This window comes from Pimephales promelas, chromosome 3, assembly GCF_988280905.1.
Source record: "Pimephales promelas chromosome 3, fPimPro1.hap1.1, whole genome shotgun sequence".
Taxonomy (NCBI): Eukaryota; Metazoa; Chordata; class Actinopteri; order Cypriniformes; family Leuciscidae; genus Pimephales; species Pimephales promelas.
The window spans coordinates 3,731,119-3,759,092 of record NC_142771.1 but is presented as its reverse complement, the minus strand read 5'-3'; the positions used below and the strand labels follow the sequence as shown (position 1 = coordinate 3,759,092).

Below are 27,974 nucleotides of genomic sequence, written 5' to 3'. Positions count from 1 at the left end.
TCCATTATATGGAGAAAAATCCTGGAATGTTTTCATCAAAAACCTTAATTTCTTTTCGACTGAGGAAAGAAAGACATGGACATCTTGGATGACATGGGGGTGAGTAAATTATCAGCAAAAGTTTTTTTCAAAAGTGAACTAATCCTTTAAGTGAGTCCATCATTTTCTCTGATCGTTACAATACAACTGTACTCTGTGGTTTGTTCCTAATCAGATAAATGCTGCATGTTTGTTGTTGTTATTAAACATTAAATTGATTGTCATGCTTTATTCAATCGATTATTCATGCGCTGGTCAGAAAGTCAAAACAGCTGATTTAATATATTGGAAATCTGAGATTTGAAAAATATGCAGATAACACAACTTGTAAAATAACTGTAATTATATTGTGTCAATCAAATTTAAAAATTTAAACTTGTGATTATTAAGGGTTACAGTGATAACCTGAACACAATGAGCACAAAACTCAAGATCGAGAAAGTGTGGAGTTCATTGACTTTGGGATTGTTGTCATGTGATACTTTAATGTGTATTTGCATTAAACATCCCTGGGAGACGAACTGACTGACTGCGGTGTAGATGTCTTGCCAAATGCTGAAGCCATTTTATATGTGATGCAATAGGGTGAAAACCCTGTGATTTCTGAAGGGTATACATTATGAGACCTTCAACTGCGCGAGGCCGAAGCTCGTGCTGAAGACTTCTCGTATTTTTGAAAAATGTGATTTTTATTCTGTACTTTGTTATTAACACAAAACCATTGAATGTGGTGATTCGTAATCGTAAACGTCTCTATAATAAGTCTCTGAGTGATTTTCTTCTGAAAACTCAAGAGCCCGAGCATCCAGACTGAGTTCGGCACGGACTCCCGGGAATTTCTAACCAGCCGACAGCGCTCAAAACCTGAAGGTAATTACAAATCTTTTTTTGATTCGTAGGTTATGGAGATGTGTGATGGGAATCTTAGTCATGTAGGGGGAATATAAATACAACAGGATACACAGCAAGCAGGTTTACAAGACTGACTGATGTCAGTGTGAATGCGGTTCAGTGCTTATTCGCTTCAGTTTCTCCGAGACGAGAATGAGTTTCAGACGAGCAACTCGCTTATAGAGCAAATCAAATACAAATCAAAGATTTGGAATAATTTACTAATTAAATCTGACAGAGAAAGAACATACAAGAATTCACCACAGGGGACAACACAGGAGGATGATGAATTTGCAACAAGCAGAAGCAAAACGAAAGCGAAACTAAAGCTGAAAGACGCCTGAACAGCATCTCGGCTCCTACACGGTAAAAATGAATTCGCTATATCTACTCAATAAAACTGTGGCAAAAGATTGCAATATTAATAATTAAATTGAACAAATTAGAAATGAGTAATAATTAATCAAATTAATTCCTTAACCTCCTAAGACCCGAGTTTTGGGTGGAAAAGCCCAGGGGTCAGAAAGAAAAAGTATTGCCACATTTTTATTCCACCCACAGCAAAAACTCCAGTGTTGTTTATTTGGATCCAGACCCAAGAGTGTTAAAGTTAATGAGATAATTAAAAGTGAACCATTTAAAGTGAGTAAAATTTACACAAACAAAAAACAAAACAAAACTATCTGAATAACAGACAGACATCAAAGATGAATTAAGATCTCTTTATTTTATTTTGCCAACATTGAAGACACCAGATGTTAACAAGTGTTTTTAATCACCGTTATGATGATCAGTGTTTATTTTAGTTGGGCTCTTGACCCTAAATCATTAACTTTAATTAATCTCTTTAACTTTTTAATCTCTTGATTGTGTTTGTGTATTTTATAGGCCTACCTGCTAGGCATGTAATAACTATTTGACATTTATATAGGCTTTACTGATTTATGTCTGTATCTCTGTTTCAGAACCACACATACACCTTTAAACATTTATTTTAATAAAACACCTAAACGAAACATCTTGTCTGCTTTCTAATCGATGCCCCCTGGTGGCCACAATCCTTTAAAGACACAACAACACGGGTACGGGAAAAAATACACACTGCAAACGGAGTATTTGTGAAACGAGGTGTGCATTATTTTTCTAATCCTAGTCAATTATTCCGCTTATACTACAGTTAGCCTACATTGAAACATTGTTCAGATGATGCATTTCAAGACGTTTGTCAAGTTTTTGTTATTAAAACGCTCTTGTATGTAGGACTAATTTCTTACGCATCTAATCCCATGCCGCCGTTGCTAATTCCAATGATGAGACAGATGTGCCTCAATATTATTATTTATTTATTAAATTCGTTTATTCATTGTTTCTATTATTGAAAGCAGATAACCTAATAAATGAAACCCTTTTAACAAGAAGGCCTATCAATAATTATTTAAATTATTATATGGAATTTTACGAAAGCCCGTGTAGGACTATCAATTTATTCAGTTTAATTTTCTATTTATTATAGATAGGACTATGTACTTTATTCATTAAAATTAAACTGCAAGTCCATTAATTGTGAAGTTAGACATTGGAAATTGCAGATCAAGCGCATGGGGCTGCATGTTTTTTTCTTGTTATGACTTGTGTCCTATTTTCCTTTTTACAGTTAACTACCCGCAGTGATATGGAACTGCGGTCAAACCTGCCTACTAAATTTAGCCGTGCGTTTCCCTGAAAATATTTGCACACCTTAGAACGTGTAACCAATCAGAATCAAGCATTCAACAGCTATGTAAAGTGGAAGTAAAACAAAGCAGCAGCTCGACGCCAGGTAAAAGAGTGTATTTCTTGTATGTTTTCTGTATATGCGTTGATTTAATAATAGAACGAGTCGTGATAAACATATATTAATAATGTAATTAATAATGAATCATTTGTTTTTCTAGGAAGCATTTTCATGTGTTTGTGATCTACCTGAAAACACTGAAGATGGCGACAGCTGACTCACTTCCTGGTAAGAAAGTCTTCAGGATCGCAAAACATTGACTACAATGTTCCTGAAAAATATATAGGCTATCATATTTATAAATATTTGATATATTTTCTGATATATATTTTTTTTTCAATCACCATTGCTCCGTACAAATTCATCCAGTTCTTGCATTATTTGCAGCTCGTATTTCGTCTCATGAAAACCATTAACCGCGTTCAACTGTTCTGCCACTGTATTACAGTGAATTTCTTGTCTTTCACAACTTAAAGATTTCCACGTGAAGACATAATGTTGTATTAACAGAAACTTACAACTATTTATAAATATAGGCCTATCAGTGCGCTCACTAATAGCGATATGCGGCTCGTCCATCCTAACCTTCATTTACTTATCCAAAGCTCACCCAATCTTGTGAGAAGTGCTATACAAATAAAACGGGTTAAGGTCTCATTCTGGGTATCATGTTGAAAAGATGTTTGTTTTGAATATATTTATATCTGTGACTTCATTCATACATTATTTGTTTAACTCACGGCCACCATTTAAAAATGATGACGTAGTGGGAAACTTACACATTTATTTAATTTACAATATTTTTCGAGGGCACTTGCATGGTTTAAAAGTTGTTTCTTTTAAACAACATCCAAAAGGAAAATTAAACTGCAGTCGAACCGTTCAACCTGAAGAGGGCAGCACTCAGACGTTTTTAATATTGGATAGCCATTTAGTTGGTGTTTCGCTATTGGTAAATTTAGAGAGCTTCTCTAATATGACATTGGTACACGTTTCTAACTTCAATTACTGTAAAGTAAAATAAACTTTAATGAAAACTTTATATTTATTTTTTCAAAATGTAATAACATCTTGAATCAAGTCAAGCCATGTATATAGCCCCTTTACAATACAGATTGAAAGCAGATTTACAGAGATAACAGGAAAATAATACACTTCCACATTTTTGCGTCATTGTAGGAGGAAGTGAAAAAGGGAAATAGCAGATTTCTCTCATCTCAGGAGAAAATAAGAGAGTGTTGCATGACCATTCAATAGTATAACTGGATTTAAATCTTAATGCAAATGGGTGGAGTGTAGAGGTCTTCTCAGGCAGAGATGTTCACAAGTCATTTTTTGGAAGTCCAAGTCAAGTCTCAAGTCTTTGAGGGGCAAGCTCAAGTCAAGTCTCAAGTCTTAAATTATTAGGAATTGTCTAATTAAATATGTGCAAATTTGCATATATTTTTTTAAAAAAACGAAATCTGAATAGCCTATTAGATAAAGCCAGGTTTAAAATATTTTTTTTTCATTGTGTTCACATACAGTAGTAGATGGGGGAAAAAATAGATATTTATGGATATCTAGGCTACTTTTGTTATCCTGTAATCAGATAGCCTTAAATAGATTTTCGCCATGTTTTTAGAAAAAACAATGTTATATAAATCAAGCTAGGAATAATATATTTACAAATCCATCTGTAATAGTCTTCATAATAAAAATAGGTATACGATTGGACAGTTTGGTGTATTAGGTTTGGTATATAGGTGCTAGGCTACTGAAGCGGAGATTTCAGACTTCGAGTTTGAGAGAAAAGTCATTTTGAGAAAACGCAAAACGGGATCTAAAGATTTTTTTATCAGGCCATGAGATTGCTCATTTAGAGTTAAATCCCCCCTTTTACTTGCGCGATTGGTTGCTGATTAAAAGGAAATGACCATATTTGGATCCGACAACATTGAACTGGAGAGAGAGAGAGAGAGAGAGAGAGAGAGAGAGAGAAAGAGAGAGAGAGAGAGAGAGAGAGAGAGAGAGAGAGAGAGAGAGCGCGCGAGCGCTTTCTAATGCTACGTTCACACCGGACGCGAATCGCGCGTCAAATTCAGAATCGAAATCCGTTGGCGGCCATTGTTTTTATGTCGGGGGGGGGGGATCATCGTCGCCGTATATTTGTGTCCACCGGACCCTTCGGAGCTGAACCGTTTGGCGAGTTTCACCATTTGCTCGCTCCAGGAGCTGCGCTGGATGACGGCCGCTGTCAGCGGTACTTCCGCCTGTCACGCGCCCAGTTTGACGACCTGTTGTCCCGCATCGGAGCGAGGATCACCCTCGCCCTCATCCATCTAATCTAGCTGTCATTTATTTTTGTTTTGATGATAAATAGAGCCAGCCTTCAAAAGTTATTAACCTGTCCTGTGATTTTTTTTTTCTCTCTCTCACGTCCAGACACGAATTTATGCACATATGTTGATTGTCTTTACAACATAATAATATTTCATATAATCTAGATATGGAATGAATAACATTCAATACAAAATGAACATGTCTCGTATATAGAAATAATGTTTTAAGTGATAAAACATTTGCTTTGTTGTGCATAATCCCAACATGTATTTAGTCATATTAACAAAATAATTTATTGAAGCATATCCAGACACTTCACCACGTGAGCAAGCAGATAGGCTCCTGATTGGTTAACGCGGCGCGAATTCACGCCAAAGTTCAGATTTTTCAACTCGGGCGGCAGACGCGAATTCGCGTCAAACGCGTGAATGCACAAATGGCACTAAATGAATCATTCGCGCTTAACGCGCTAGATGCTGAATTCGCGCCATTCGCGCGAACTTGACGCGCGAATGAGGTGTATTCGCGTCTTCCGCGCCGCGCTCCACGCCTCATTCGCGCCGCAGGAATTTTTCACGCGCGTCTGTGCATTGACTTAACATTGAAATCATTCGCGCCTGACGCCCTATTCGCGTCCGGTGTGAACGTAGCATAACGGTGTCTGTGATGACGGTGCAGATCGCGGAGCAGCGGAATGATTTACAATGCCAACTTTTGTTGAATTTATGAGAAATCTACAGACGCAAAGTCAATGGAGACGGTTGGATTGTTTTCCCCCGGTGTGGGCGTGGCCTAAATACGCTCTGTCTCATGCTTGCAGAGTATGACAAAGGGCGGGGGACATCTCATATGCTTCCCCAACGTATGCGCCAATAAAAGAAAATAGAAATACATTAAAATGAATTTAGATTTAAAAAGCAATAATTGCATGAAAACAGGTTGCTGACAAGTCTTTTGGGTCGAGTCACAAGTCAAGTCTGAAATCTTTTGGGTCGAGTCACGAGTCAAGTCTGAAGTCAGCTTTTGTGTGACTCAAGTGCGACTCGAGTCCGAGTCTCAAACTCGAGTTCCCATAAACTGTACCCGACCCGAATCGACCAGAATCATTACTTACCCAAACCCGACGTGCATAAATTATTATTATTTTTTTTAGAAAAACCCGACTCGAGACAGACCCGATAAAATTAGACCTGAGTCCAACCCGACCCGATGCCATTTCCTTTAGAACCTGACTGGACCCGATTCCGGAACCTAAATGGCATTTACAATGTGCACAGCCTGCAGCCCTGCGGTTCTCAAAAATGCACTTAAACGGTTAGTTCACCCAAAAATGAAAATTAAGTCATTAATTACTCACCCCCATGCTGTACCAACCCCGCAAGACCTTCGTTCGTCTTCTGAGCACAAATGAAGATATTTCTTATTAAATATGAGAGCCGAATCACTACCACATAGACTGCCTAAGGGAATGACACTTGACGGCCCAGAAAGTCAATGAAGAAAATGTTTAAATATTCCATGTGCCTACAGTGGCTCAACTATAAGTTTATCAAGCGACAAGAATACTTTTTGTGCGAAAAAACAAACAAAAATAACGACTTTATTCGACTTTTCCTTTTCTTCCTTGTTGGCCTGAAACGAGACTTCCTTAGATTTCCGCTACGCATGCGCGAGAACTGAACTGAAGTAGTTGAAAGAGATCGCAATTCTCGCGCATGCGTCGTGGAAATCTAAGGAAGTCTCGTTTCAGGCCAACAAGGAAGAAAAGGAATAATCGAATAAAGTCGTTATTTCTGTTTGTTTTTTTCGCAATATCTGTTATCGTGTCCATGCTTCTCTGACAGTGTCGCGTATTTTAAAATTGATTGACAGGCCTGGCTAGAAGACAATTCAAATACTTGCATGTAGTCAAACATCCATCCGCATGATGGCGCACTAGTTCTTCGTGGTAAACGGAGGGGTTGGTTTATGTGGAGCGAGCAACTGAGTAAAGAAATGCGGAGGCAACCGTGCGTATGCTTATAGCCATAGGCGCCGATTTATGTTTTCCTCCGTGGGTGCTCATGGGCGCACGCCCTTTAAAAAAAAAAAAAAAAAAAAAAAAAAAAAGTCGTCAAAAAATGCTTGCATTTCAGAACCTTGGGAAATGGACAGCAGCCGACACGAACACACACTATTTACTTGATAATAAAGCCGTAAAATCTTTCAACTCAGGTCAGCGCCACTTTTCACAAATAGGCTACAGACAGGATTGGAGATGAAAAGTTTAACTAACCGCGATCAGCTTCGTGGGAAATTATGAATCAATGTCACACAAATCTGTCCATTTTATTCTCACTCCATCTGATTCTAATTATCAAACGCACGTACACACGCACGTCACTTTATAGTGGGTAATGAAGCGGGAATCTGCGGAATCACACTAAAGAGGCATTTTCACCCGAGAAACGCTGTGATTGGTGGATACAGGATATGGAGCAGGCGACTGACAGCGAGATAACAAATCACAGTGTGACAGACGGGTCAGACGCTTCAAATAGCACCAACTGCAATGTTTAATTTTAAATGAATTTTACTGCTATTCTGGCACACGTGGGTGGGTGCTCGTTATTTTCCGTGGGTGCTCGAGCCCCGGAGCACCCACGGTATCGGCGCCTATGCTTATAGCCCATTGCACGTAAAAGCGCAGATTCGCTCTCTCACTTAAAAAAAGTCAGAGAACGGTCATAGAGTTGTTTTAAATGCTGCAATTTTGTAAATACCCAAAATTGTTTAAAATAATTTGCGTCTTCTCGGGTCCATTTGGAAAAGGCGTATTTATTTTAAATTACCCGAGACCCGAGGCCACTAATACCGAACCCGACCCGTGTCCGAGACACTCGTCGGAGTTTTGGACCCGGTCTCGGCTCGGACCTCGGGTGAAGACCTCTAGTGGAGTGTCCCTTTAAGTAAGTTCAGTGGCGGTTCATTTTTGTATTGTAATTGATTAAGGCCACACAGGCCCTGGCATTATATATAATGTCATGATGTCAATGCGCTTCAATCTTAGTTTTTACTTGACCTAATTTTTACATTCATACTCCATATTGTCTGTCTCTTTCAGAGATGTCAGAGATCAGCTCCAGTCTAGATGATCCAGTGATCCGGATCCTTCTGATGGGCAGAAACGGTTCTGGGAAAAGCTCATCAGGAAACACTATACTGGGAGAAAAGAAGTTTAAAGTCCAAAAGCATAAGAAGAAACAAGCTGAAGTTTGTGATGAAGCAACTCAGATCGGAGAGAAGCAGGTGCATGTGATTAACTCTCCAGATCTACTGGATCCAGATCTGTCTGTAGAGAAGCTGGAGGAACTGAAAGAGGAGCTGATCTCTCGATGTTCATCAGGTCTCAGTGCAGTTCTGCTCACCGTTCCTCTAGAGGAACCTGTGAAAAATGAGGAAGAGATCCTGGATTATATTAAATGTTTATTTGGTTCAGAAGTCCAGAATTGCATCATGATTCTGTTCACACACGGAGATGATCTGGAGGATCTGAATGAGTCCATTGATGAACATCTAAAACACCAAGATCATGCGGATCTCCAGCAACTGGTGACTGAATGTGGAGGAAGGTTTCACTGTTTCAATAACAAGAGAGAATCAGAGAGTCAGAGACAAGAACTACTGCTGAAGATTGAAGGAATGATGATGAAGAATGGAGGGAAAGTTATCATAAGAAGAAGAAGAAGCAGCATGGATACTGATACCAACTGTAAGATCATTTGTTATAAATCAATTCCGTAAATACATGCAAGTAAATCATTAAATGTAGACACTTGTATTTGTCATGCTCAGATTAACCCTTCGGGGTCGCCGATCACGCTGGCGTGATCAAGTTACATGTCCAGTTTAAAGGCCCGTACACACCGGGACGAATATCAGCGCGCGTTATTCGTCAGCGTTTTTCAATGCGTTTTTTGTGTTCACACCCAAGCGTTTTTCGCTGACGATAAGCCGAATGAACATGCAAATTCATTCCCTGACATTAGATGGCGCTTAATGTAAAACAGAAATAATAATAGAATACTATACTAGGGTGATCATATTCATGTCTCAATGTTTTATTATACAGATAGAAAAAAAAAACTCGAATGAAATAATGATAGAAATAATGTCTTCTGTATTAGAAAAATATATAGGCCTAAATAATAAATAACTAACAGAAATGCCTCCAAATGTAACAAAAAATAGCACTCACAAACTTACAAAAACGAACTAACAAAATCTATTTATATCTTTAGTTTTCATTCTCTTTATCTTGTTTTTCTTCCTCGTCCACCTTGTTTGCCCATCTATATTTTGCTGTAGGACTCGATCTTTCCCAGCAGTTTTTGTTTGAAAACCAGGACATTTTCATCACTTAAAAACAGTCAGGACAGGACGTGGAAACAGGACATGTGTAACGCAAAGTTGAGATGTTGCCCAGAGATAAAAACATAGCACTAGTTGTCGGATGAACAGATGCACGAGAGACGAGAGTTGTCGTATTTCCCCGCATTTAATAAAACCACTCAAACGTGACACTCGTCCTCCTCATACATCGGGATCGAGCGAGAGAAAACAAACAAACAAACATCTGGTCAAAATAGAAAAATAAAATAAAAGAAAGAATAGAAAGAGTCGGCAGAGCGGTTATCTCCTCTCCTCACTTGTCAAAATCTAACTGACACTCACACTATGCGCAGTTCTCATCTCAACTCAGATTTCTATAAAGCACAAAGTGACCGCTTTACACATGTCCCGGGAAAACAGGACTGTTGGTCACCCTATACTATACTATTATTACAGAAATACTAATATAAATATTATCATATAGCTCTTTATGCTCCGAGACCAGCAGCTCAACATTCATCTTGCCCATAGGTATCTTATCTCTTCTTCGCCGTACGTGTGCTCGGCAAGACCGTTTTGTGTTTGAGCGCCCTCAAGTTGAGTTTTACTGTAACTTCAGAAGTACCAGACACGTGAGCAAACCCGCCGATCTCGTTGGTCGGATAGGTTTTGACGCGGCGTGTCAAACCAAAAAAACGAACCCGAGGCGTTTTTTAAAAAATGACGCTTTTACGCGTGCCATTTTTCGCGTCGGTGTGAACACTCACATTGGCGCCCATTGTTTAGTCACGAGGCGTTAAACATCGACGAATAACGCGCGCGAAATTCGTCCCGGTGTGAACAGGCCTTAAGACGTTGAAGCATAAAAACAAAGTCACGTTGAGCGCTGCTGTCCACTTCTGTCGAAAGTGCTGACTTGAAATTCTATTTTACTTTTTATTTTGTGTTGATAGACCAAGTAAAAACCATATGGTGCGTTCTATTGTACCCAACGAACCGTCTCGGACCTCGGATTTGACGTCACGTCCACACTTCAAGCGGTCTATTATGTTTTGCGTGTCCGAGTCGGAGAAAAAAATGGACGCCACCCGGAAAGCTGTTATAATGGTAGCACTGGCCGAGTAACAGGCACTAACATTAAAAAAATATATATTATGACTACACCTTATCAAAACGCAGCCATTTGAACTTGAAAATGTTCACTTTATTTAAAGTTTTTCATGTTAATCTTCTGTTAGCAACGTTAGTAATTGCACTCACAACAACCGATTCCCATACCTGCAGGGGACGCAGTACTACGAGTGATTATAATCGTCATTTAAAATACCAATACAAAGCGGTTCAAAAACAATGAAAACAATTCATTCTTACAAGTCACAGGGCGCAGCCATTTTGAATTCCGAAACGGATTTCTTGCTCGGTGTCCTCACGGTTGTCCGACGTCCGAGAGGAGAAATCCGAGGAAAGGGGGTCCGATTCGGATCTCCGAGACAGATGAATAATAGAACGCACCAATAAACTGTAAAAAATATGGACGTAGTATCCGTGACGTCACCCGTAGGTTTCTGTTTTTGAAGCCTAAAGTGGGCGTGGCCGGCCGTCGCCATCTTGGCAGTGTGTCGCCTCTCGTCACTACCGGATAAATTAAAATGGGCAAAGAGGCGGGACGCGGGTGGAGCTGAGGTACTAATGCTGCTACTGCCCTCGCGCTGAATTGAAAAGTAAAGCCAATAGTTAAAGTTCATGTTTTTGCCCTTCGAAATATATTGTAATAGTTAGACGTAACTAAAAGTGGGACTATTTACTTTTTTATCAACTTTATTAATCTCACAAGGGGCAATTACATAAGAGCATGTATACAAGTACATACCAGATCACACACATTTCTCATAACATTCAAGGAGTCAACATCGTGATGCATTATTATTCTGCTAGTTAAAAATGAATTAGTTACCTACAATATTGCTCTAAGCTTGTGCATGCGACAGTGATTCAAGGCAAGCACATATCAGTCGGCATCTCACGTCAAGTTCGTAAAGAACTTTAATTCAGTCCATTACAATCTGATTTTGGCGCCTCTCAGTTTCTCAGATGGGTCAAACCAAAGATATTACCTCAGAACTTCAAGTAGCCTAAATGAACTAGAAATCCGCGCTCATTCAAGGGTGTGCGTCTTGCATGGACTGAGAGAACGCGCTGAAATCATCAGACATCCATTAGTGCATGCGAGGGAAACAGCTGGACGGCGCTGGTTGTTCTCTCCATACTCAACACGACGGAATCCAACGGCGTGCACGGGCGAAGGTATAATACATGTATTCAATTGTATGAAATAATCCCGGAAAAGCACAAACACAGCTGAGGGTGACGCTAACAGACAGCAGACAAACTACTAGCAGTGAAAGCGGCCGCAAGAATCCACCTGTCACTCAAGTGGCCACGCCCTTAATTATGCAGAACTTTAAGGCTAAAATATAATTTAAACAGATGAGTTGTAAAAAAATTCACCCCCCTCACAGTTGTAATGAAAGGAAAAATTAGCTCAAAAGACCAAAGCCACTTTTTGCTCCAGGCTGTAAACATGTTTTTTTCTGCTGTAAAGTTGGGCATTTTAACATGGGGGAGATACAGATTTGACTCGCTTCTGCAGCCAGCCTCAAGCGGCCACTCGATAAATTGCAGTTTAATTCACTTCCGTGTTGGCTTCAAGAGAGAGACGGGGAGGTTGCCGCTTGGTAAAAACTGAGATATGATCATTTAAACTTTATATAAAAAAAATGTATGTGTATATTGACGCGTTCGTAAAAGAACGCAAGATGGGATGTGACAGACGTTGCATTTATTCTAATAACTTTGTCGGTTTTTGTCATAAAACAAAACGAATAAAAATGTGTGAATCTGCTGATTCTGCTCTTCAGGCTGCATATTTTACAAATGAAGGAGGAGCCAACTGAGGCAAAGACGCGAAAGTGAAAGGCAGGAGATTTACGGAGTAGACAAAGAGAGACATATATACGTTATACATATATATATATATATAGAGAGAGAGAGAGAGAGAGAGAGAGAGAGAGAGAGAGAGAGTATTGCTAGTTTGAGTAGATTTTGAGAGTAGTTTAGGAGTGGTGTAGATAGTTTAGGAGTAGTTTAGGTAGTTTAGGAGTAGTGTAGATAGTTTAGGAGTAGTTTAGGATCAGATTAGATAAAACTGTTTTGAGGAGTGGCACAGATAAAAAAAAAAAACAACAACAAATAAACACACCTGATATTTGTTGTAAATAGTTGAATGTATGTTTTGATTTTGTGTTCATTTTACCTTTTGTGTGGTATATTTGCACTATTGAGGAACCCCTCTTACTCAAGGAATGAAAGCCCTGTAAGCTAGCTGTGTAATTGTACATGAAGTATTTTGTAGTTTCTAAGCAAAAAAAGAAAAGAAAAAACGCCTATTGCCACACCTGCTTTTTGCTGTATATAGTTTCATTTTATCTCAATTTCACCTTTTTTTATGTTGTATTTGCACTATTTGGGAACCCTCATACTCTGGGAATGCAATGCCTTAAATACAGCTCTCTGTATATTTGTGTGCACATTTAAAAAAAAAAAAAAAAGTGGCAAAGCTAAATTGAAAAAAAAAAAAAAGCCTATGGCTACACTCGCTTTTTTTGTAAATCTTTTTTTTTGTGTATATATAGCTTAATTATATCAGAATTTTACCTGTATATTTTGACATTTACAACTTGTGTTTACATTTTAAACCTTTTAAAATGCTTCATTGAGCATGTTTGTGTTTTAATAGTACATAAGCTATAATATTTCTATTATATGATTTTGGGTCCAGTATGTTGATACAGTACATCAAAGTGATACACTAATTGTATGGTCATATAGGTGATGTTGTGCTGAAAAAAATGATACCAAAAATTAGTATGGTAAACATTTGTTTATGTCGCGAAATTAAAAAAATAAAAAAGTACTCAAAAAGGGCCAAAATAGCCCAAGACTCCGAAGGGTTAAATAAGGGCATCTACAAATACATTAAATGTAAATCTAACACTGATCATAAATGCAGTTGGATTTTAATTCACAGCACATTTATGTGATTTGATGTTTCTGTTGTAGTTTCGGGAGAGTTTCCAGCTGAAGATCTACCTGATGTGATTCCAGTGAGGAAAGAACAGATCCGACTGGTTCTGCTGGGAAAAACTGGATCTGGGAAAAGCGCCACTGGAAACAGCATCATCGGCAGAAACGTGTTTGACTCCTCTACAAGCTCGATCTCTCAGACGAAACAGTGCAGTTTAAAGACTACAGTGAGGTTAGGGAAACAGATCTGCGTGATCGACACACCTGGATTTTATGATACTGTACTCAGTGAGGAGGAAGTTATAAACGAAATGGTTAAATGTGTTATGTTTGCTTCTCCTGGACCGCACGCTTTTATTATTGTGATTAAAGTGGGTCGATTCACTGAGGAGAATAAAAAAACGGTGGAGAAACTTAAAGAAGCATTTGGAGAACACATACTAAAATACACCATGATCCTCTTCACTCACAAAGATGAGCTGGAGAAAGAAAATAAAACCATCAAGCAGTTCCTACAGGAAAGTGATCCAGATCTCAAAAAACTTGTAGAGAGTTGTGGAAACCGATTCTTCTTTCTGGACAACAACTCTGCCAGTTTCCCACAGTTCAAAGACCTGATCCGTAAAATAGAGAAGATGGTGGAAGAAAATGGCGGGATGCATTTCACCAATGACATGTTTGATAAAACAGAGAAACACATTCAGGAGATTCAGAGAAAGAACCTGCGTGAAAAACTGACGCAATACAAACAGGAGCACAAAATGGCCAGTCCAACAGAATGGGGAAAAATATGCTCTCGTTTAGCAGATGATTGTCGACGTGACGCTCTGGAGTTCATTGTTGCTGAAATATGCGTAATCGCTGTTGCTCTTCTTTCGAGCAGAGCGTCGACACACATTCCTGCTGGTGGTCCTCTGGAGGTTGTAGTCAGGGCCATGAGGAAACTACTAAAACAGAAAATGTGTGTAATTCATTGAGAAAACTCCATAATCATCAAATACACAAGCTTATTGGGGCTCCTGCAAACTTATTTGCATTTTTCATAACACTATTTAAAATGTTTTTTAGAATTTTGTATTGTTAGGGCCCAAGCCCTGAAAGGGCGAAGGCCCTATTGTTTTCCTTAGGATTATTATTATTTATACGACTATTCGGGCACTTTTGGGGCCCTTAACGTGCTCAAAAACTCTTGAAACTGCACACAGGTCAGAACCCGCGGCCATCAGGGCCGGGCTGAAGATGTTACGCGGGAGTGGCAGGGGGGCTCGACGGCGCCCCCTGGAACGGGGTCCGAAAACTTGGTCCATAAATCAAACACGCTTGCATGTAATAATATGAAACTTGGTACACATGTAGATCTCATCGTTTCATATATACTTCATACTATTACTTTTTACCCCAGCCCAACAGGAAGTCGGCTATTTAGGGTTGTTTGTAAAACACTTGCAATGGAATTTGAAATACTCCTCCTAGAGAATTCAAAAACATGGCACGAAAATCGGTCAGCATGAAGTCAACATATTGAGGATGAACAGACACATCACATTTATTAGCCAGTTGACATGTGCAAAGTTTCAGAAACGGGCGTGGTGCAGAGACTAAATAGCGCGACCTTTTGACAAAAGTGGGGTGGTTAGTTCTATCTACAGTTACAAAAATCGGTATATACATTGTACTCCTCAAGCCGGACAACTTTCTAATTCATAGTCATTAGCTCGGACCAAGAGGAAGTCATATATTTTGGTTTGAATATAGTGAGCCTCTCTCTGAGCTTACGACCCTGTATGGCAAGCCCTTTTAACATTTAAAAGCTAAGTTTGCCTATCCGGAATTAACATTGTAGATATCAACAATGTCTTTCTGACTAGTCATAATTACATTTTGGATAGTTTGTATTATCATTTTAAGATATCTGTAATGTAATTGTGACTAGTTAAAACGACAGATAGAGTATGGCAAGCTGTTTTAACATTTAATCATTTAATCATGAAAGGGCCAAAGCCTGCGGCACCACCACCCCGGTGTCTTTAGGTAACTAAAGGAAGCGGGGTTGCGGTGCCACCGGCTTGGGCCCGCCATCGCTGCTCGCAGCTATATTATCGTATTGTTTTCTTTAGCTTTTGATAAGGCTAATGCATTTTACACATTCTTAAATGTATGGATATGTACTTAAATGTATGGAAGCTATTCTGCCATGGAATGAAAAAATAAAACTTTTTATCTCACGATTCTGGCTTTAACTTGCACATCTGACATTTTTTTTCTCAGAATTGTGAGCAGGGTTCCCTCGCTTCTTAAAAGTCCCTGAATTTCAGACACATGGACTGAAAAGTCTTTGAAAACAAATACAGGTCCTTATAAAGTGCTTGAATTAAATTAAAAATAAATGTTGTATAGTAGAAAGTGCATAGAGGAATTTTTTTGAAAAAGCACCAGTCAAAGAGAAATGAAACTGCGCTAATGATGCAACAAATGCGGAGACCAACAAATGGCGAAGTCCTGCCATAATTTTATTCCACCCATGAACTCACACAGTAAAAACTCCAGTTTTAAATGAACTTTCCTAAGAGTTAATTTGGCTCCAGACTCAAGAGTGTTAAAGTGTTAAAATGAGTGTTAAAGTAACACTCAATAGTGTTAAAGTTAATGAGCTAATTAAGTGATTGATTGAGTAATGATTGACCATTATTGAAGACACCTGATGTCAACAAGCAGAATCAACAAAGGAGAAAAATCTAATTGTAGTCACCATTGTGGTGATTGGTATTTGCTTCAGTTGGGCTAAACGGCTTATGTCCTCAACTCTGGTCAACGAGATCCACTTTCCTGCAGAGTTTACCTACAACTCACCTGAACAAGCTAATCAATGTCTTCATGATTACTACAGGAACACAGAAAAATCCCCAGTGTTAAATCAACACTGCTCAGAGTACATATTGTCCCAAAAGAGTGTTCAAAGTGGTAAAGATAATTAGCTGATTAATTAAGGGATGATTGAGCATTAATGAACACCTGCTGTAAACCTTATCCAGTAGTTGCGTATAGGCTACCGAGCTGCATTGAACACATTTGTAAATTACTTTCATTAGCTTAAATGAGTCCAATCTTGTAAAACTTTGAAAAAAGTTGACATTTGCATAACTTATGTTGATGAGTTAAAGCAATGTAAAAACGTCATCACTTGATCACATCATTTTTAGTGTACTTTCTATTTTTACAACAAACTCATTTTTTGCTAATAATGATATTTCCATTTTTTTGCACATTTGACTGAATAATTATTTAAATTCATGATGTTTTGAAGTTGAACTCTTTGATAGTGTATGGCACGCTGAAGTGAGTAGACATTGCGGATTATCAATCTGTTCATGTGACTGTTATTGAGATAAATCATCACTGTGTGAGATAATCATTAGCTCATGTGGGTCATCGGTCAGTGTCTGATCATGTTTATTGAGTGTTGTGGACCAATCAGACTCCTCCTTTCACAGGTGACGGCCAGAACAGGTAAACTAACAGGTGGAGCATTAACTGGAAGTACAGCTAAACACTCCTGCTGCTGTTCTCTGCGTTTTTCTTTGAATGAAATCCTTGACATGTTCAATTTAAAGAGCGCAGTTTATTAACGTTTTGTGCTGGGGATTTTTTTCTAAGACGCATTATTCGTGTGATCTGTCTGGAGTCGCATTCACTAAAGAGCGATATTCGACCTGAAACAAAGGTTTGACCTTTGCACCTACAGGTAAGAAACCTCTCCACACACGACTGTGTTTTTTGTTGCCGAACTGATTTTACGTGTATCTAAAGTATATATCATTGTGCTTCAATGATTCAATCATTGTACTCTGAAAAAAAGAGTGAAAATTCGTATTTATTTATTTATTTATTTATTTTTATAATGGGCTAATAAAAAAATAAAACATGCTTTCTATTTAAACCGGTTTCAGTCAGTTTGATCCTCCCCATTAAAAAATGGGAATAAACAATTTTGTTTAAAGGGTTTTGGTGTGCAGAACACATACAGTTTTAGTGATGCAGAAATCATTGTTGGTTATTATTTTTAGTGTTTTTTTATAACTACATATTATTTTATATTTTAAAAAGGGCATTTGAAGTTGTCTTTATTCATGGTTTATAAACTAAAATATATTCGAAAGTATATTATTCGAAAGTAATAATTCTGGCTAATTTGGCTCTTGTTTATCTTAAAAAGTTAAATTCCACATTGACCTACATTAATTAACATTTTGTCTTATGTCTAAAGAAAATGTGTTGATTTGAAGTATGATGAAATATAGTGTGGTCTTTAAAATAAAGTTATTTATAAGAATTAATTCAAGAGAAATTACTAAATTTGGCTGTAACAAATCTAAAGTATAATTTTTATTTATTTATTTATTTATTTGATAGAGACAATGCACATTAATGAAAATCTGAATTGAGACAACAAAGCAGACGTAAACATGCCGTATTATAGCCACAGGGCTAATTTACATCCGTAGTCCCTGGACAAATGACAAAAATACAAAGATTACAACAAACAAAATAAAAAAAAATAAAAAAAATACAAGCAGAATTAAAAAAAATACTTAGTGGTCATAAGACTGGTTTGCATTTTTTTAATAAATGTAAAGTATTAATTGTTTTCGCAGTGTTGGTCGGCTGGAAAAAACATAAGTCTCTATAATAATATACAATAATAACTTGTGCATATAAATGATTTAATTTCATTTAAAACGCATGAGGAGTCCTGCACATGGTATAACATGATGTGACTGCAGGTCAGGAATCGATAGACACCGGCAGACTGCATAGACATGAGTTTCCGGAGGGAGCGATTAGTGTGCGACACATCCCACTCCGGTTCCGGGTAGGACGGAAACATTGACCGGCCTGATTAGCGCTAAGGTGCGGGAGAGAAGAGAGCGGCGTTTCCCATAGGCTTCCATTTTTACAAGCCAAGATAAAAGGACTATTCAAAGAGGCTTCAGTGTTCAGTCTGGTTGAGCAGTCTGGTCGTCGAAGTAGGGGTCGAGTCCATTTGTTCAGTCTGCTTGCAGTGGAAGTGCGCGCTGGTTTACTTGGAGTAGTATTGGGATTCAAGTTCGCTCTGACGTTGTCTGGGTGTGGGAATCGCCCATTGGAGTCTGCTGGATCTGTGAGAATTCACTGGACTGATTTATGGATGGAATCTGTGATGTGAAGAGAGAAGGAAAGATAAGTGAATTGATTTCATTCTATGGGTATTTGAACTTGAGGAGACTGTAGTGATGTGTTTCAGACAGTGTTGTAGTCGAGACCACCTCACTCGAGACCGAGACCAGAGAGAGTCGAGTCCGAGTCAAGACCGAGTCCATAGAGAGTCGAGTCCGAGTCGAGACCAGTGAGGGTTGATTACCTAATTTACTTTTATTTACTTAGAGAAATCCTTTTTTTTTTTTTTTTTTTTTTTTTACTTTATTTACTTAGAGTTTAAAAAATATGATCAGTTTAGGGTAAAAAGGCCGCATAGTAGGTGGTGTTAAAAGTAATTTTATTACAATTTGTCATGCGCAGTTGCACACTAGAAAATCACCAATCACTGGGCGTGTCAATCAATTTAAAGAAATATTTTATTAACATACATTAATAATCATGAAAAATATTTTGAATTGAACCGAGTCCTAAAAAAAAAAAATGTTCGAGTACGAGTCAATTCCGAGTCCATGACAAGACCAAGACCATTAAAATATGGTCTCGAGACCGAGACGAGTCCGAGTCTCGAGTACTACAACACTGGTTTCAGAGTGTGTTGAGGAGAACAGAAGATCGACTATCCCTCACGAGAGTGTGTGTAATGGATCGTGGCCTACAAGCTTTATCGTGTGAGTGAATTGCAGTGCTTTTGCCTTATTTAAAGGGATACTCCACTTTTTTTGGGGAAATAGGCTCATTTGACCACTCCCGCCGAGTTAAACAGTTGGGTTTTACCATTTTCTAATCAATTCAGCTGATTTTCTGATATTTAGAAGAATATGAGTAGTATACTGACAGTTTTTGGTCTCATTGACTTCCATAGTATATTTTTTTTCCTACTATTGAAGTCAATGAGACCAGAAACTGTCTGGTGTGAAGGAAATTTTAAACTGAATATTAATCTAACCATGGTTTATAAGTTGACCTCATTTATCTGCTAAATCTCTGAGACAATGCACTAAGACATTCTGTACTTCAGATGAATGTATGTGTGTCAAACACCTGATTGTGTGTATAAATAACATGAGAAATGGAACCAGACAGATGACTAAGTTCGAACCTGACATCTATGAAGTAATCATTTAAAGAAAGTTTCCTCTACCTAGTAACAGAAGAGGCAGTAAATGAAGAACCAATCATATTATCTTTCATTTTATGTATCTTTTCTTTTTGAACATATGCTTGTGTGTTTTATAAACATAGATGTTTTCTTGTTTTAGAGATGATTTATACAATAGATGTGCCTTTTCAGTAAATGGATGTGTCGGGTAAATTGCAAATAGGACAGACAGGCCAGATCAAAAGGACATAAAATTCTGCCCGGTAACAATAACTAACTTAGGGTGCGTTAAACACAAGACAAAGAGCGAGACGTGTGTGATTAAGGGGAACTGAAACTGTGTACGAAGAGGAGGGGGTACATATTGGAGGGTGTGTTGTGGAAATGATTCTCTGTTATTCGAAAAGATAGGAGGAAGAAGACAAGTGGAAACCTTTTCAAAAGTCAAAGTATCAAAAGTTTATTTTCTTGCAAGAAAACAAATCCAATCTTTTGGCGTTCAACATACAGAACAGTGTCTACATGTGAAGGCGAAGGCTAGTCCTTCTCATCATCCTTATATACCTGAAAACCCAGGAAACCATGCAGGCTATGTCTGGTTTTGCTACCGATTGTCTCTTACACCATCTAGCAAGGAAACATGTTTGCGCTGCTCTTGACTATTCTTGTAGACCGTATATTTAATTTGGACAGCACAATGACGTTTGTGTTAAGTTTCCTATATTCAACTTCACCTCAATTTATCTCTTGGTTGCAAGTTCTGTTCGACCTCACACCTTTCTGCTCAATTTATCTCTTGGTTGCAAGTTCTGGTTTATCTTTTGTTTGATCAAAACCCTGCACAAATATAACTCACACTTGAAATACAATGAGCTATTAAAATGTTTCCATGCTGCTTGCTTCTTTGTTAAACACAGAACATTATGTCCTCACACTAAGCTTACTCTAACTTATGCATTTCTAACAGTTTAGTTATACCTTAAGCTTACTCTAACTTATGCATTTCTAACAGCTTGTTATATCTTTAACAATGTCCTTTGGATTACATGAACATCTTCCTTTAAATGCTTATGAGTATATGTTAGATGATATGAATATTTCCCTTTAAATGCTCATGAATACATCTTCTCCAACGTTAGTAAAAGTTACACACACATCTATCACATCTTAATGAAATAAAAGAAAACGTATAAAAGAAAATAAAGATCATATATGAAAGAAAAGAAACTTGTATAAATGTAAATGCAAAATTAGCCATTACAGGTGATATTTTGTATATAAACTCTGTAAAATGGGAAGCTCTTTGCCCTTCTCATATCAGTGTGGGAACTGCCTTTCTTGCAAGAAATAAACATGTACTGTATACTTATGACTTTTGAGATCTTCATTGTACTTTAATTATTATTTAAGATCTAGCTACAAAAATTTCCATAACACTGGTTACTGATAATCTTCTAAATATCAGAAAATCGGCTGAATTGATTTGAAAACGGTAAAACCCAACTGTTTAACTCTGGGGGAGTTATAAAATGAGCCTATTTACAAAAAAAGTGGAGTATCCCTTTAAATATCTGGATTTATGGCTGTGGATTTGAAGTGGACACGAGTGTGTTGCGCTTTTGCTGAGAAATGGCCTCAACCCCCTGCTTACACGTTTTGTGGAAAACTAATTCTGCTCGAGTCTCGAGTGATTCAGCTGAGTGAAAAGTAATCTGTACTGAGGAGAATCCTTACCCTCCTACTTACCGTCTGATTCTGGAAGTATGCAGCATCGCTGGTGAAGTAAGCTAGTAAACCACTGTTTCACTACTGTGCGTTGAGAAAGTAACCTGTGTTGAGAAGAATCCTTACCTCCATACTGCGTTCTATTATTCATCCGTCTCCGAGATCCGAATCGGACGACAGACGTTGCCTAGCAACACGCCCCCTTTCCTCGGATTTCTCCTCTCGGTCGTCGGACAACCGTGACAACACCGAGCAAGAATTCCGTTTCGGAATTCAAAATGGCTGCACCCTGTGTGACTTGTAAGAATGAATTGTTCATTGTTTTTGAACCGCTTTGGTACTTTAAATGACGATTATAATCACTCGTATTACTGCGTCCCCTGCAGGTATGGGAATCGGTTGTTGTGAGTGCAATTACTAACGTTGCTAACAGAAGATTAACATGAAAAACTTTAAATAAAGTGAACATTTTCATTTTGATAAGGTGTAGTCATAATATTTTTATTTAAATGTAAGTGCCTGGTACTCGGCCAGTGCTATCATTACAACAGCTTTCTCCGACTCGGACAAGCAAAATAATAATAGAACGCTTGAAGCGTGGACGTGACGTCAAATCCGAGGTCCGAGTCGGTTCGTTTGGTATAATAGAGCGCACCATGAGTCCCGAAGGAAGCCGTATCGTTGGTGGAGTCGCCGTGAGGGCGAAGTGGTGACGTTCGGTCAGAAACTATCCGTAACTGAAGAACACCTAGAGAAGACGCTGAAGTATATTAAAGGGATACTCCACCGGGTTTTCATATTAAACTATGTTATTCCCTTAACTAAGACGAGCTGATGCATACCTCTCTCGTCTCAGTGCGTGCACTCTATCGCTCTGTATTGCTGCAAAACTATGTTAGCACTTAGCTTAGCCCAGTGCATTAAATATGGGCCAGAAAGAGAGGCGACCAAACACTTCCTCGTTTTCCCTATTTAAACACAGTTACTCGATTAGTGTAACTCGACCCAAGCTGGTGACACAAAATAAAACGTTGTGTTTTTCTAAGCGTTTAAAATTGATGACTATATTGTATGCCGGAATACCATGAAAAAGTGCTTTAGAGCGCTTCAACTTGGCGCAATAATACCTTCACTCATGAAAAGTCCTCTTACCGGCTCCCGCTTCCTCGCTCTCCCCCTCCCTCTTATTTCCGTCAATGCAGCCAACGTGACATGCGACAAAGCGGGAGCCGGTAAGAGGACTTTTCACGAGTTATTATTGCGCCAAGTTGAAGCGCTCTAAAGCACTTTTTTTATGGTATTCCGGCATACAATATAGTCATCAATTTTAAACGCTTAGAAAAACACAACGTTTTATTTTTTGTCACCAGCCTAGGTCAAGTTATGCCGAGTTCAGACTGCATGATTTTCAAAGTAGTCGGGTCGCTGTTTTTTTCACACTGCATGACTATCTTGGCCAGCATTCAGTCACTGCTGTGTTCACACTGGACGATTGATCGGTGACAGAAGGTTTCACACTGCATGACTTTAGAAAAATCGCCGACAGACTCTGTCTAGCACGCTGCGCGCAAACTACGTTTCACAACAAACACACGTGAGATGTGAAAAGGAAACAACGCGACACCACACGTGCAAGACCGGAGATCTCACGTGAGACTTTTTTTTTCGACCCGGTTGTGGTACAGCTGGTGAAACAGACACGAGTGCTCCTGCCAAATTTCTACTCATTTTTCTTCCATTTATTGTGTCCAAATAGACCGAGAAGAAGCTTTTTTTGTTGAAACAATGCCATATCATGTTGATATGTGATCTACGTATAACTCCTCCCCGAACTCCCTGCTGCTCTGTATCTTGCTCTCTCACTGGCTGCCGGTGATCGCCGATGTACTTTCAGTCAAAACACTTTTCACACAGCAGGATTTTGAATCGCTGACAGGTCCAGTATTTAGCATGCCAAATATCTCACGGGCGTCGGCGACTCGTCGGTGATTCTCTCAGTTCGCGTCTTTTCTCATTCACACTGCGTGATTGTCACTCGCGTGAACGAGCGCCGATTTGCCTGTGATTTCGGGCATTTGTCGGCGATTTCTCAAAACCTGTCGGCGAGCCAAAATCGTGGCTAAAATCATGCAGTCTGAACTCGGCATTACACTAATCGAGTAACTGTGTTTAAATAGGGAAAACAAGGAAGTGTTTGGTCGCTTCTCTTTTGGGCCCATATTTAATGCACTGGGCTAAGCTAAGTGCTAACATAGTTTTGCGGCAATACAGAGCGATAGAGGGCACGCACTGAGACGAGAGAGGTATGCATCAGCTCGTCTTAATTAAGGGAATAACATAGTTTAATATGAAAACCCGGTGGAGTATCCCTTTAACGTTGTATTCTCATTGCTATATTGTGTTCAATAAAGATTGTTACTCCTTTGAAATTATCTCCCGCCTCGGTTGGCTTTCTGTCGCGCACCTGTGGTGCGGCTCCTCACGGTGGTGTTTGGTCAGAGTTGCGACTGGTCATCCGAGTCCGCCCCGGCCTGCACCGGTGACACGCAGCAGAAGAGTTACCCAAAATAAAAAATGAAGTTTAAAAAAAAAAAACTCAATTTTTTAGAAAGTGTGTTTCGCACTTTTCTTACTCTCGACCTGCAGTGAGTTGAATGATAACTTGACCTGACCGATTTCTGATCTTGTTCTATACTTTTATTTCAGAGATGTCAGAGATCAGCTCCAGTCCAGATGATCCAGTGATCCGGGTTCTTCTGATGGGCAGATTTGGTTCTGGGGCAAGCTCATCTGGAAACACTATAGTGGGAGAAAAGAAGTTTAAAGTAAAGAAACATGAGTCTGAAATTTGTGAGGGTGAAACAGAGATCGGAGAGAAGCAGGTGCATGTGTTTATTTCTCCAGATCCACTGGATCCAGATCTGTCTGAAGAGAAGATGGAGGAACTTAAAGAGGAGCTGATCAAACGATGTTCATCAGGTCTCAGTGCAGTTCTGCTCACCGTTCCTCTAGAGCAACCTGTGCAAAATGAGGAAGAGATCCTGGATTTTATTAAAGGTTTATTTGGTCCTGATGTTCAGAAGTACATCATGATTCTGTTCACACGTCAAGACGAGCTGGAAGATCTGGAACAGACCATTGATGAACATCTGGAAGATCATGTGGATCTCCAGCGACTGGTGACTGAATGTGGAGGAAGGTTTCATTGTTTCAATAACAGGAGTAAATCGGAGAGTCAGAGACAAGAACTACTGCAGAAGATTGAAGGAATGATGATGAAGAATGGAGGGAAATTGACCTTGGAACAAATGAAGAGGACTGACAGTAAAAGAGGTTTTCTTATTAATTGTAAGTTTTATATTTTCCACTATTATCAACTTTATTAACCCCTTAGCTGTCACCGTCCCAGTACCGAAAGCCTAACTTTACTTCACTATATTTGTATTAAATCCTAATGTAATTATGACAAATTATATATCGTTGGAAAGGTCTAAGACTTCTAAATAGATATTTTACCCCTGTTTTGTGTTACAAATTATGTAGGAAGAGTAATTAATGAATTTATGACAAGAGTGCACCTCAAAAAATCTGCATCATAACAGGAGTTTTGACCTTTGTCACAAAAAGTCGATGAACCCACTTTTAATCATTGAAACTTCTGCTAAAAGTTCATAATAAAACATATAATATAGTATTTTTCAATAAAATAAAAAAATATAGTATAATATATCCTCTAAAAATCATAATATTTATATTTATTATCCTCTAAAATATAATATTGTTTCTTATCGCCTTTTTTATTATATCACATATTTTAGTAGTTATCATAAATTAGGTATCATTTGAAAGTTTTATAATTGAACGTTGTGTTACCATAGAAACGGTACTTATTTTATCAGGCTCCTCCCCTTTTGGGCATCATTATATTTCATAATTTATGATCAAAACCTTTATATTGTCAGAAAGGTCTGAGTCTCAAGGTTCCAAATTTTGTGACAGAATTGATATTTGGACAGAAATGTATTAATTTGTTAAGGCAGAATGTACACAACTAAATTCAATGGAATTCAATGGCACCCGGTGGCTATTTTTGGTACTACGCCTAAACAAAATCTTAAATTTTTGTGATATCAACTTCAAATTTGGAACATAACTTGATAAAAAATTTGACTTTGATTTTATAGTAATTTTAGAGTAAGAAATATATATAAAATATATATTTTATATAAAATAAAAAAATATATAGTACAGTATATTTGATTTACTGTCAATTTAAACTTCCCTAACTTTTTTATACTTTCATTTTTTAAAGTGTTTTCACTTCAGCAATATTCTGCTGAGTGTTTTCTTTAAAACAAGACCAAACTTGGGTATATTCCAAAGCATTCTTAAATTACAACCATTTAAGTTTGAATAGTGCATTTTAACCCCCATTTTCAAAAAGGGGGGTGACAGCTAAGGGGTTAAATACTTGTAAGTGTACATTACTAGTTTGTTAGGTATTCCTGGAGTGTGTTTTGTTACTGATTTGATTGAATATATATAGTTTCAGCAAAGTCTGGAGATCCAGATGAGATTGATGTGATTCCTGAGAAGAAAGATCTCAGACTGGTTCTGCTGGGAAAAACTGGAGCTGGAAAAAGCGCCACTGGAAACACCATCATCGGCAGAAACATGTTCAAATCTTCAGCCGGTTCAAAGTCTCAGACGAAACAGAGTCAGTCAGAAACTACAGTGAGGTTAAATAAAGAGATCTCAGTGATCGACACACCTGGACTTTATGATACTGAACTCAATGAGGATGAGTTTAAAACTGAAATAGTGAAATGTGTAACATTATCCTCTCCAGGCCCACACGCTTTTCTCATCGTCATTAGAGTGGGTCGATTCACTGAGGAGGAGAAAAACACAGTCCAACATCTCAAAGAAGTGTTTGGTGAAGACATACTAAAATACACCATGATCATCTTCACCCATAAAGATCAGTTAGAGGAGAAAAAGCAAACCATTGAAGAGTTTCTACAGGACGGTGATCAAGATCTTAAAACCCTTGTTGAGAGTTGTGGAAACCGATTCTTCCTTCTAGACAACAAGTCTGCAAGTTTCCCACAGTTTAAAGATCTGATTCGTAAAATAGAGAAGATGGTGGAAGAAAATAGACGGACGCATTTCACCAATGACATGTTTGATAAAATGGAGAAACACATTCAGGAGATTCAGAAGCAGAAAGTGAAGCAGATCAAACAGCAGAACAAACGCCTCTCTCAGACAGAAAGGCAGAAAATATACTTGCGTTTGGTACAAGAGTCACAACGAGAAGCTCAACAATATTTTTCGAACCTTTCCTTTACAAATCTGCAACCCCGGGGGAAGACCTTCACATTGACCCATAAAGAAAGAGTGAAAGCCAAGACAGAAGCAGAGGGCGAAGAAACTGGTCGGTTCAGGGCATTTATACTTTCTGTCAGACAAAAGATGTGTGTGATTCAGTGAAAAACCACACAATACAACAGGGGGTCGATGGAGGTTTCTTGACCCTTTGACTTACCTGTATGTATTGGTATTGAAAAAACACCATTTAAAAAAATCTTTACTTGGTTAAACCGTCGTTTTGTTCACCTTTATTTTCGTTATGTTTCAAAGCAGCTTCACAGTATTAACCCTCTAAGACCGACGAGAGCGCCGGTGCTCCGTTTTACGAGTGTCTGTTCAACAGCCTATGAAACTGAAACCAAATGGCTAGCTCAATCATTATTTTTGCATACAAAACCAGAGATGTAACATGTTCAGATCAAGCTGTACAGATCAACTTCAGATCAAGTCTGTACAGTGTTGCCAGTTTTTTACTGTAAAGAGAACCTGGTAAGGTCTAACAGTGCTCATCATTCATTCAGCAACAGCATTACAGTTTACATTTGTGAAGTTTAGATGTAACCATGTGCTTACCCAGATAGCAAACTGACATTGAATCAACGTGGAAATATGACATCGAAACAACGTTGATCTAACATTGTTTTGCTCATCGAATTAACGTTGAACCAACGTCAGACGCGTCATTCTTTCAAAACTAACGGAAAATCAACTTGAAATCAACGCGTTGTTTCAACGTTATGAAAGCAAACCAATTTTCGATTTTCATTTAGCTTTGAAGAATGCCACGTCTGACGTTGGTTCAACGTTAATTCGATGAGCAAAATCAACGTTGTTTCAATGTCATGAGAGACGTCGTTTCCACGTTGATTCAATGTCAGTTTGCTGTCGGGGTAGCATGTCTGATGACATCTTTTTGGCACAAATGCAGGTGAATCTCATATTTCTCTTCGCTCTATTAGATGCATGCACATATATACTGTATGTAAAAATGCCCACTGTGTCGCTAGTGGAAATATATTTCTTCTTGTATTGCAGAAATAAACCAGTCATTTCAACTGATGTGTACACTGTAAATAAAAAGTACAATCAACTTGGATGTTT

General features: G+C 38.4%; 2 protein-coding genes across 5 annotated transcripts; both read left to right on the top strand.

Annotated features, from left to right (window-relative positions):
• Positions 1 to 821: 821 nt before the first annotated feature.
• On the top strand, positions 822 to 27,974 carry LOC120484158 (GTPase IMAP family member 8). Of its 4 annotated transcripts, XM_089129091.1 has the most exons (6): positions 822 to 909; positions 1,169 to 1,296; positions 1,896 to 2,012; positions 2,865 to 2,932; positions 24,207 to 24,848; positions 26,047 to 27,974. In XM_089129091.1, the coding sequence occupies exons 3-6, from the start codon at positions 1,969 to 1,971 to the stop codon at positions 26,991 to 26,993; spliced, it is 1,701 nt and encodes a 566-aa protein (XP_088985217.1). In that variant the 5' UTR covers positions 822 to 909; positions 1,169 to 1,296; positions 1,896 to 1,968; the 3' UTR covers positions 26,994 to 27,974. The 4 variants fall into 4 exon arrangements, with proteins under 4 accessions (XP_088985217.1, XP_088985218.1, XP_088985219.1 ...); XM_089129092.1 differs by lacking the exons at positions 822 to 909; positions 1,169 to 1,296; positions 1,896 to 2,012 and adding an exon at positions 2,731 to 2,768 and having other exon boundaries at positions 2,894 to 2,932; XM_089129093.1 differs by lacking the exons at positions 822 to 909; positions 1,169 to 1,296; positions 1,896 to 2,012; positions 2,865 to 2,932 and adding an exon at positions 16,981 to 17,222.
• LOC120484159 (GTPase IMAP family member 8-like) lies at positions 2,731 to 15,708 on the top strand. The gene is made up of 4 exons (XM_089129103.1): positions 2,731 to 2,768; positions 2,894 to 2,932; positions 8,130 to 8,777; positions 13,517 to 15,708. Exons 2-4 carry the CDS (start codon positions 2,908 to 2,910, stop codon positions 14,455 to 14,457), a joined length of 1,614 nt encoding a protein of 537 aa, XP_088985229.1. The 5' UTR covers positions 2,731 to 2,768; positions 2,894 to 2,907; the 3' UTR covers positions 14,458 to 15,708.